Source organism: Brassica napus, chromosome C6 (assembly GCF_020379485.1).
Source record: "Brassica napus cultivar Da-Ae chromosome C6, Da-Ae, whole genome shotgun sequence".
NCBI lineage: Eukaryota > Viridiplantae > Streptophyta > Magnoliopsida > Brassicales > Brassicaceae > Brassica > Brassica napus.
The window spans coordinates 33,010,641-33,022,435 of NC_063449.1; the positions used below are offsets into that span (position 1 = coordinate 33,010,641).

Consider the following 11,795-nt stretch of genomic DNA (forward strand, 5'->3'; position numbering starts at 1 on the left):
TACTTTGTTTTGTTCCAAAAATTCAAAATTGTCTGATATTTGGGTTTTTACTTTTTTCAGGCTTGAAAAAATAGGTTTTATGTTGTTGGAGCTGGACTCTTCACTGGTGTCACAGTAGCTCTCTACCCTGTCTCCGTCGTCAAAACAAGCTTTAAGTTGCTTCCGAAGATATCGTTGGGTCTGAGCAAGACAGTGATAAAGAAAACAGCGACGAGGAGAAGGAAGCTCAAGGCAGTGACACTGACTATAGTGAAGATGGAGAATAAGCCAATGGCAAGAAACAGAGCACTCGTGGCAGAGGACGTGGTCGCGGCGGCCGCACTGGTAATGGAAAAGGTTCGCCGGTCGTGATTCAGTGAATGAGTCCGCATGATGTAGATGTTTGACTTGGGATAGAAGCAACTACTGATTTTAAAATGAAAATTACTATCCATAATTTATGGTCCTAAGACTAATCATATTGATTAAGTTTTAAGGTCGTGATGAATGGTTTGTTTCATCTTCACACGCAATCCCTAAGCTTATTATCGCACAATTTCTTTTGTGCTTCTCTTCCGAACAAGTAAAACCAAACTTTTCTAAGTAGAAACGAGCTCAAAGGATTTGGTTTGTGCTATGTGGAACGTCTTAGTTGTCAAATCTTTAGTTTATGTAATGATATTTATAAACTTTTATATTTTATAAAAACACTATGAGTTTAGTAAGTTGGTTTATGCGTCTATGAGTGTGTTTGTGTTAATGTCATTTTGGCAATGAAATTTATCAGGCCATAGTCTTAAAAATCTTTCTTTTTCAAATGTGGTTGGACGTCCTACACACAATATCCTGTTTGAACACAACTCATACTTTTCCGAATTGAGATTCTAAACACAACATCCTATAATGAAATAAAAAGTGATTTTTATTTAACTAAATGATTAAAAAGAACAAAACTGCTAAAATAGACCTTCCAACTCGAGTTGGGGCGCTACCTAAACATAAACCAACCACTGGACTACCATATCTTTCATATAATCATTGGTAATGATTTATTATTAAGCGTATGTTATTCAAAAACATCTTTCGATTTTTTTTTTTAAATATGGAAACAAAATATTTCAAATATTTTCTTCTCTTATTTTCGGAACTGGTTATCCTTATCCGTAGAATCTGTATTCTACTAAATTTAGAATACAATAATCATGTTTGAAATCAATTTCTACATTTATTAGATTTATAGTAGTGTGTAGATTCCGATTTCTACAAAGTTTAGATTTATGGTAATGTGTACATTCTGAATTCTACAGATTTTAGAGCGATAGGTTAAGTGCGGAATGTGTATTCCAAATATTTTTAGATTACTATTATTTAAGCAGATCATGTATTCTAAATATAGTAGATTCAATGAAAAAAATGAATTTCATTTTCTACTTCGTAGAATGCCAATTCTACTTTCTGTAGAACAAAATATGAAATTATGATTTAAACATTTTTAGAACTTAAAAAATACCACTAAGTTGATATAGGTATTTTATCATTAGTTACCGCTTTTTGAATTTTTCTTGTTTGTAAAACTATTTATTTGAATTATTTTTGAAAATACTTAAGGGTATTAAAGGAAAAAGTGGTACAAAATATAAATTAGCCTAATGGGACAATGTTATCATTTTTTTGTCTAAAAAAACAATTTTCCCTAAAATAAAAGGGTCTTTTGGAAACCCAAACTGAATTACATATATATTAAGAACATTGATTTGAGCAAATTGAATACTGACGTTTTAATTAAAAAATTAACATGGAATTAGACGTTTGGGTCAGTATCATTTCTATTAATAACAAGAGTCAAATAATTAAATAACAATAACAATATCTAAGCCTTTTACTGAATTTTATTTATAAACTCAAAAATATAAATTTTCGTTATCCATAAAGTTATTAAAAAAATTCTTCAAAGCAAAAAAAAAAACATTATTTTGTTGTGACCATCATGAGAACAGACGTGAAAAAGGAAACTTTATAATCAGATTTTATTAAAGAAAAAGTCAACTAAAAGAAGTGGAGTCGATCTAGGGCCTAGGGGAGGTGTTGTGTTCCTCGCAGTCAAAACCTCTCCAAGTAGAAAACTCTTCAGACATTATTTATAACAAAGAGATATAGACAAAGACTTCGATAGTTCTCAGTTTGTGTATCCACGAACTCTTCCAAATAATTTTTAAAACATACAAAAGCCAAAACACATTATTTAGGGCAACTCGACGGAAGATGCCGGAGTTAAGAGTGTTATCGGCGTTAGATGCGGCGAGGTTACAATGGTACCATTTCAAGGCGATAATGATCGCCGGATTAGGTCTCTTCACCGACGCTTACGATCTCTTCTGCATAGCTCCCATCATGAAAATGATCAGCCAAATCTATTACCACAAAGATTCCATCGGAACCGCCGTTCTCTCCATCTCTTACGTCATCGCACTCTTCGGCACCGCCTTAGGACAGCTCATCTTCGGCTACTTAGGCGACCGTGTCGGGCGCCGAAAAGTATACGGTCTCTGTCTCTTAATCATGGTGTTCAGCTCCTTTGGCTGCGGTTTCTCCGTCTGCACCACTCGCCGTTCTTGCGTCATGGCGAGTTTAGCATTCTTTAGATTCGTTCTCGGGCTAGGGATCGGTGGAGACTACCCTCTCTCCGCCACGATCATGTCGGAGTTCGCTAATAAAAAGACTCGTGGGGCTTTTATCGCCGCCGTGTTTTCGATGCAGGGGTTGGGAATCTTGATGAGCTCAGCCGTGACGATGGCTGTGTGCGAGGCGTTTAAGATGGCCGGAGAGGGGAGTTTAGAGAAAATGGAGGCGGCTGGTGTGGAGACTTTGGCTCCGGCGGAGTCGGATATTGCTTGGAGGTTGATTCTGATGATCGGTGCTATTCCCGCCGCGCTAACGTTTTACTGGCGAATGCTCATGCCTGAAACTGCCAGGTTTCTTTTTTTTTCTAAAATTTTAAATCATTTTCCGACGTAAAAACAAAAACATATATATTCGCGTATGATAACTACATTTATTAATATTTATATGCATAATCTATATTCTATATTATATTTCTCTTTTTGTCTTGGTCGTTGTCATTTTTTTTTTCTCTTTTTCACCAGTTTTTATATTTCTCATTTTGTCTTGGCTGACTTTGCTTCGTATCAATGTTCTACTAAAGCGTTTGATTTTTAGTAGGACAATGTCTTGCTTATATTTATATAACCATTCCGTATTTGATAGTAATAATAATATTTTAATAGTTATGGAAAACACTATCTTGCTTGAGTACTTTGTTGCAATTGTCCACAAACTTCAGAAATTTTCACTTTTTTCTTAGTGAAATCTCAACGCAAAATTTTAAACTAAATCATTAAAAGTATGTTTAATTGTGTGTTGAACATGAGTTCTACCCACGTTTAGTGGCGGAGCCAGAAACTTTTTTTATCGGAGGCATAATTTTTTTTCAAATAATATTTAATATTAAATAAATTATTTATATAAATAAATAAATATGTATTATTAAATAAAGTGATAAACAGCTGGTATTTTTTTGAATACATATTTTTATTATTTATATGGTATTTTTTGAATAAATATTTTTATTATTTATATGATTGAACCTATAACTTAAATATTTTTAATAAAAAATGTATATGGTATTTGTAAAGAAAGTAATCTAATCATGGCTCATGAGAAAATAATAAAAACCTAATTATCTCATCAACATAGTTAACCAATGAAAAAAATATAAAAAAGTTATTGAACAACGAAAGTTACAGAACAAACTTCTTTAGATAAAATACAAAAATGCATTGAATATTTTGTCATGGATATTAGTGCATATGCAAAATAGGAAATTATCAATAATTTATTACAACATAAATATGAGATTAAAAAAAAATTGAAATGGTGAGATGTGAGGCTTGAGCGAAAGTTTGGTGGGGACAGGAAGAAATTTTTAAGGGACTAGACAAACTGATCTAGTGAAACTTTGGTTAATTACTTAACGATCTGGTTAAATATTTTGTTTTATCTGGGGCAGCCGCTCCCTCTACACTAACGTAGCTCCGCCACTGTTTCCATACGAAATAAGGTTGGAGAAACTATGCGACTGAAGAATTCATGAAATTTAACCTAAATTCGATATGATTTTGTTCCGATTATAGATATTAAATAATACTACAAAATGTGTAGTAATATAAAGAGTGGAAACGTCGTGGTTTGCTTCTAGGAAGTAAGTTGACTTGTGAGGGAATATACCGAACACAGTTGTATATATACCTTTTTAGGCTACATCATGATAACGTATTCGGATAGTGTTCTTATTTTAACATGTCTAATATATGATTTTAGTATGCCTTGTATTAGTTAATTATTCTTCCCAGGTATAAGCTCCGGCTAAGAAACGAGTTCTAGTATATAATAACTAGATCTAATTTCTCCAAATAATATCCAATCTTTTCCTATCAAGTTCTTCCACTTTGATTACCTTGCTTTTTATTAAAATGTCGAATATATATACATATGTTATGTGTGTGTGTATATATATATATCGTATGACTAATTTTAGTTTAGCTGCTAAAACTATCTCTAATAACAAACCTAACTAATCTGTTTCGACTGGCTAAAATTTTAGTAAATCTTTTTAACGATAAAGCAAAAGTGGTTAAAATCAATTGAAAGATTTATCTAATTAGTTTAGTTAATTAATTAATTTATTAGAAATGTCACACATACTATAAACTGGGACATAAAGTACAATATATAAAAGGCATGTCATTTATTCATTGTCAGCATTGGTTATTTAGTGAGCTTTGATATAAATATTCTCTCTTTTTGTTGTAAGTTTAGTTGAAATAAGAACACACTAATAATTTACATATGTTTATGTCAGAATAATGCTATATTTTGCTACACAACTTTGAAAATGTTGAATATATATTTATAACCTTCTCCACAAACTAAAAACTGTAACTTCTACTTTAGATAATTTTACAATGTTAAGTATTTAATTTTTGAATTTTCTCTATTTCAGTATTTTGAACTAAATAATCAGATCAATCGTTTGAAATACTAAACATTTTAAAATTCATGCAGATACACAGCACTAGTTGAGAACAACGCAAGACAAGCAGCAAAAGACATGCAAAAAGTCATGTCCGTATCCATGTCTCAAGTAGCCGAAGATACATTATCGGAGACACTAGAACTACCACCATCTACTTCTTCCTCCTACAAACTTTTCTCCCGCCGTTTCTTCAGCCTCCACGGCCGTGACCTCTTCGCAGCCTCAGCCAATTGGTTCCTAGTGGATGTCGTCTTCTACACAAGCAACCTCCTCCTCTCTCAAATCTTCAGTTTCTCCAACAAACCTCTCAACTCCACAAACGTCTACGACTCTGCCTTCGAGGTGGCTAAGCTAGCAGCCATCGTAGCCGCTTGCTCCACCATCCCCGGCTACTGGTTCACCGTCTACTTCATCGATAGAATCGGTCGTGTCAAAATTCAGCTTATGGGGTTTTTCTGTATGGCCGTTGTTTACCTGGTTGCTGGGGTACCGTACAGTTGGTATTGGTCTAAGCATGAGAAGACTAATAAAGGCTTTATGGTTCTCTATGGACTGATCTTCTTCTTTAGCAATTTTGGGCCTAACACGACGACCTTTATTATCCCGGCCGAGCTTTTCCCGGCTAGGTTTAGGTCAACTTGTCACGGGATATCCGGAGCTGCCGGGAAGTTTGGGGCCATTGTCGGGACGGTTGGTTTCTTGTGGGCTACGCAGCATGAAGAAGAGGACAAAGGAGAAGTTTTTCCAGATGCGAGACGCGTGAGGATAGCGTTTTTAATCCTTGGTGCAGTTTGTATCGCTGGAGTCTTTGTGACGTACTTCTACACTCGTGAAACTATGGGAAGGTCGTTAGAAGAGAACGAAGAGGACGAGATTGATTCCACATGTGCATCTTCTGGTAATGAGGTATTCCCTATAGAATAGTGATTTTGATATCACAACACAATCAATCCTCTTTTGATTGTCCTCTTCTAATTTAACTCTGAATTTCCTTGGTTTTGATGTTTGATATACGTTAAGTTTTTTTTTGTTCTCGTGTTTAATTGACTTCTTTTTTTATTTGTTTTCTACTATTTAAATCCGTGCATTTAGAACGGTATATGGATGTCAAAGCTTGGTCAGCTTGACACTAAACATGATTGAATATCACTCACTTTTGGTTGGGAAAGAAGCCACCTGGTTGCTTTCACATAAACCTTATGGCTTACCATTGTACCTCTTCATCCTGATGAAACTTTTTCTCCCCATTTTGATCCCCTAGACTTCTTCACTATGACGTAATCCATGTCCTTTTTGGATAAACTATACTTAGTTTTCTTTGGATGGACCCATCTTTTTATTTATATTGCAATTTATTTTGGTTCTGTGAAAATAACACTTCAGATGAGTTGCTACATTCGTCCGGTTAGGCGGTCTACCATAGCTAAAAATGCTTTAGCCAACTGAAAAAAAAAAACTTGCTGTGACTTTCAAAAATCAGGATTTATCACCAATGTAACCTCTGTTTTGGCTAACCAGGCACAACCATAACCATCTTCGATTATGGTCTTCTAATGATTTTGTCGGTTTGCAGTGTCAATGGTTCAGTTTTGAACTTTTCTTCATGAACATGCAACAAGAGATTGTTATTATAATGGTTTAGTCGGTTGGCAGTGTCACTGGTTCAGTTTTGAACTTTTCTTCATGAACATGCAACAAGAGATCGTTACCATCTCCCTCTCTGATGTTTTTCCCCAAGAGAGAAAAATTCGATTTGTTAAGTTCACTCTAGCTAGTTTCGACTTTCGAAGCCTAATTAATACCAACAAGGCCTAGCAATCGATAGTAACTAAAATATTAGGATACTAATTCTTCCTAGCTCTTCATTTTTTCATAAGCGCTGACAAAAATTAAAATATTTCAACAATCTACAAAACCAATTCAAATCAGTTAAAATTGGGAATAGATTATAGATAAACTTATAATTTCGAAAAGCCAAAATTTCCAGATCAAAAGCGTTAAATACTCAAAATCAATAAAGCATGCGCTGATGCGCATGTATATTCCATAACAAAACATATCAAGTCGTGCATTAGAAATTTAGTCTTATTCAAGTGTAAAATTTATAATGCGCGAACGAGATATTGCTTTATGTCTATCGAATCAGAATGTAACATTATGTTATAATGCGTCCAAAAATGTACACTTTAAACATTCATATATATTCAACCAATGATGATTTTGTTTAAGTATAACACCACTAGCTAGGGAATCAAGCATTCATGGAAATATACATAAATAAATGAAATGTTGGTAACAGAAAAATGCAAAAACATGAATGTGGAAATCTCCGGCCAGATATGGAATGTTGGTATCATCATTTTTCTATGAGAATTTATAGTTTCTACTTTCGACACAAAAGAAGCTCTTCACTTTATACTTCCTACTCTTTTGTGATTCAAAAAAAAGAATCATCCTTAATACTTTAATATGATAAAGTACATATTAAAGTATTAGCTAGAGTTTAGTAATACGATTAGAGATATACACAAATGATATCCCCTATCCAAAGAGATAAAGCCAAATAATAAGATAACCGATCATGCAAATGCATGAACGTACAATACAACGGAAAATTCGAACTTGAATATCAAATGCCACGTTAAGTATGTTTTTCAATATATGATTAGTTAGTTTTCGAGTAGTTTATATATGCAGAGTATGAACTGGAGGTTGGCAGTTAGAAAAGGTAAATTTCAAGTATGAAAAATGAAGTGAATTCATTTTTGTGCAAGAAATCTGAAATTCTATAAGACTGAATTGTATTAATTGTTGTCATTAAGTATAATTAAATCAAACGTTTTGGATTACTGGTACGTAATAGCTTGCCAATCAGCTCGAAAATGTGAATGATTGTGCATTAATCACCATTCTGAACTAGTATATCACTGTAGTTAAAGGAAAAAGTGATGGTAATATATTTTGTGATAAAATGCTATATCTCATCGTCAATCATGCAATTTAGGTTACCTTTATTACAATCTTTCTATGCACATTATTATACGATTAAATAAGATTAGCACTTAGCACATGGACGCACTGCATTTTTCATAGTGGAAAAACTCCCTGATAAATGATGATAGCTCGGTATGGTGGACCATCATTATTCGTACGTGTTTTATTTGATGGCTAAACGGAGAAAGATAAATAATCCAATAATATTTGTTTATCGTGACCGTAATTATCTACATCTTGACTAATCATTATCAAATTACTTTTCTCATTGTCTAACTCACACTTTAGTTGTACTCTAAAGATTTTGGCGATCTTTTGTTAGGTCAATCTTCGACTACAAAAAATATTTGATAGATACAAAACTATTCAAGAGAGAGAAAAAATTATTCTCTCGAGAGTCTCTCTTTCCCATCGTCAAAAACTCTAGAACCGCCACCGGATTCCCCTGCTTCTCACGGTGGCTGGTGAGGTTCCGTCTCCGGTCACCGTGGGACAACGATTTCGAGTTCTCGTTCCAGCCTCTACCCTTTGCGGTCTCTGCCTTTTCTCTTCTCCTTGTTCGGATGCTCTGGATTTCTCTTCGAGATCTAACAGAATCCACGGGAGTCCTTGGCTTCTCTGGAGCTCCGGCGAGAAGCGACGAGTTGTGGGTCTCTCTGGGGCTTTGATTTGACTTGGATACTCTGATTGTGCTCGGATCTGGGTCAGATTCGAGACCCGAGTCTCGCCGGGATTGTGCGTCGCGTCGCTGCCAACGCTGTCCTAGCCTCTCCGTCTCGCTCCAATCGCCTTCTTCCTCAGCTCATTTCAAGGTTTGTTTAGAGCTTCTCTTCTCAGCTCAGATCTAAGTGACATGTGGTCTCGAGGCTTGCCACAGAGAACCTCTTTCTATAGGTCGACAGCCAACCCCATGGCGTGCTTCGGCGATCGTTGTAGCTTCCCTTCTCGCTGGTTGATGTCTAAAGGTTGGGTTTTGAGGACGACCCTCTCCGAAGGTGTCCTTGCCTGAATGTGGAGTTTTCGATCCCCTCTTTGCCCGCTTGTTGTTGTGGGGTTCTCAGTCAACTCTATATGTACTTCATGTTACCTTATTGCATATCTCCGGTTGAAGCGTTTGTGTCTTCCCTTGATGGTTCTTGCCGCATATTGTGGTCGCGTGGCCGGTTTGAGGAGTTTGTTTGTACCGCCTACGTTTGACTGGAGCTTGCTCTTCATCTTCAGCGGTGGACTGTCGGGTTTACACTTCCACTCTTTCCCGTGTTAGCTGAAGGCTAGTTTGATCGGCATCTTCCTCATGTGGTGCCCCGGAGCCGTTGCCAGCCGCCTCCGTTGAAGCCGCTTGGAGCCACCTTCCGGTGAGTGTTCGTCTGAACGGCCTACAGCTATTCTCTTGGTTCCTTCGGTGATCGAGAAGTGGTATGTTTGGGAAGTCATATGTTGTCTCTTGTCCTAATTCACTTATTAAGTTTATGGCTTACCTTCATCGGATTACTTTGATCTTAATCTTAGTTCTTAGGGGTTTTTTATTTTTTTTGCGGCCCTTAAGAACAGATTGGTTTTATAAACAAATTCTGGTTCAATCACAATTGTAACCAAACCTTCATTCACTGCGATGATATTTACATTCTTAAAAAAATAAAAAAATAAAAATAAAAAAAATCTTCGACTACAAAATAAGACCATCTTCATGGTCATTTAAGAAGTCGTAATAATTTAAAGTCAAGTTTGATAATGTAGTGGTATACAGGCTCGTGTTTGCAATATTTATAAAGTGCTACTTTTTAACGAAAAAAACACATGAATAAATTAAATATTTAGAACTCGACTTTTACTAGTTTGCTGCTTTATTAATGGAAAAGGGAAAAGAGAAAACTCAGACAACACACATCACACCATCTGTTCCATGCACACTGGTCCATCTGTATACCTTCCCATGGAATATTCCATTGATTAATCGAAATGCCTATGTATTTGACTTCTTACATGAAATTATATACAGAACTGACATTTTCTATCGGATGAAACAAATCATTTTTATGATGAGAAATGTTGATTTATAGACTGATAATTTAAGAAGGGCCTGGGGCTAAAAAAATAATATGATTAGTAGTTAGATACTTATGTATTACTAAAGTAGGTTTCGATTCGTTTGGTAGGACATGGAGCTGAACAATCTAAAACATAGTATAAAAATGTCTACCATTAATAAATACATCGTTACCACCGCATATTCACACACCATAAGCTAATGGATACAAACAACAACAAAATGGAATCAAGCATCTGGTAGCTAGTTTTGTTTGGTACTAAATCTTTAGTATGTTGTGTGGTCCAACGTCTCAGTTTCAAGTTCTTGAAACTGTTTCATGGTCTCTAGGAAGTTTCACAAATCGTGTCGTTATCTATAAACAATGTATTGAAAATCTTTTTTCTCATTCACTTGCAATATAAAAAGAAACAAAGTGTTCAATGTATTAACTTTCCGTTACATAATCCATTTACAATAAAGCATATACATTAATAATACATATGACAGATTAACATTATCCATTAAAATGATGATAATGAACATTTTTTAGATATTATAACATGCCCACGGTAAACGCTCCAAGTGCTAGTGTATAGAATGGGGGAAGGTCTAAAGCACAATCAAGGTAATAAGTTATTAGGATCTTCGCGTTGCGTGATTCCGGTATTGGGTTCGGATCCTGAGCTTGAGCTACCAGGTAACCCCCCGCATTTTTGACACCTGGCAACCACCAAGATTTGACGGCAGGAAGGACACGAAGAATGGGACTCAAGCCACGTGTCAATACACGATACGTGGAAACCGTGACCGCACTGCGGCAACACTCTTAGCTCGTCGCCGGCGGCGAATTCCGTCAGACATATCACACACTCGACTAGTTTCTCCCCCGGTGGAGAATCCGGCGAGTAGGCGAGCTTCGGCAGAGAACGGAGGACTTTCTTCTTTAGTCCTCTGTTGGCCGCAGCTACCGGCGGTTGATGATGAGTCTGGACCGAGTTCGGGGCGGCGATACGTCGGAGCCAGGTGCATCGAGAGACAGCGACTAAGCCGAGGACGCAAATCAGTGCGCAGAGAAGAGCAGCTATGATGACTATGAGATTAGAGTTTAATGTCGGAGAAACTTCAGCCGGAGACGGAGAGGTGGATTCTTGAAGAAGACGAAAGAGAAGTCGCGCCATTGCAGAGACTAGAGAAGAGAGTTTAGTTTGAAAAGTAGAGAGGTTTTTAGAGTGTGAGCGTTTCTTTAAGTGAGCCAAAGAGGAAGGTTATTTATAGTGAAAGACCGGTCCTTTGGTTGGTATTATTTACATTATAACTGGTTGATTTCCCACACCTTTGTACAGATCAATATATCTATATACTTAACATTTTTTTTAATTCTAATGTTTATTTTTATAAAAAATAATAATTAAATTTGATAGAAATTTAAAATTATTATAAATTATAAAACTTTAATATTCATCTTGATAATCAATGTATTAAATTATGTTTTTTTTATAGTTTCATTAATTTGACGTAGATTTTGGATCAAAATATTTTCTATTCTAATAATTAAATTAGGAAATTTGTATTTGAAATTAAAAATATATTGTATTTGGATAAAAAGGAATCATGTGGAACTGAAATGATTATATTATCGGTAGATATTGTTAATATCTATATATTAATTAAATGTCCTCAATATCATGATAATTAAATATT

The 11,795-nt window shown here is 35.5% G+C and overlaps 2 protein-coding genes across 2 annotated transcripts; one reads left to right on the forward strand and one right to left on the reverse strand.

Annotated features, from left to right (window-relative positions):
• The first annotated feature begins 1,579 nt into the window (after positions 1–1,579).
• Positions 1,580–7,010, forward strand: LOC106424952 (probable inorganic phosphate transporter 1-9). Its single transcript, XM_013865695.3, has 2 exons — positions 1,580–2,951; positions 5,101–7,010. The coding sequence occupies exons 1-2, from the start codon at positions 2,242–2,244 to the stop codon at positions 5,993–5,995; spliced, it is 1,605 nt and encodes a 534-aa protein (XP_013721149.1). The 5' UTR covers positions 1,580–2,241; the 3' UTR covers positions 5,996–7,010.
• Positions 7,011–10,513: 3,503 nt separating this feature from the next.
• LOC106424946 (RING-H2 finger protein ATL8) lies at positions 10,514–11,352 on the reverse strand. The gene has a single exon (XM_013865691.3). The coding sequence runs from the start codon at positions 11,270–11,272 to the stop codon at positions 10,715–10,717; it is 558 nt and encodes a 185-aa protein (XP_013721145.1). The 5' UTR covers positions 11,273–11,352; the 3' UTR covers positions 10,514–10,714.
• Between the last annotated feature and the right edge of the window lie 443 nt (positions 11,353–11,795).

What these genes read in the sequence shown, in the direction of transcription:
- LOC106424952 (XM_013865695.3), top strand. Translation starts at nt 2,242, where the DNA reads ATGCCGGAGTTAAGAGTGTTATCGGCGTTAGATGCGGCGAGGTTACAA. An exon ending in CTCATGCCTGAAACTGCCAG is followed by an intron (nt 2,952 to 5,100) that starts GTTTCTTTTTTT and finishes AAATTCATGCAG; the next exon opens with ATACACAGCACTAGTTGAGA.
- LOC106424946 (XM_013865691.3), bottom strand. Translation starts at nt 11,272, where the DNA reads ATGGCGCGACTTCTCTTTCGTCTTCTTCAAGAATCCACCTCTCCGTCT.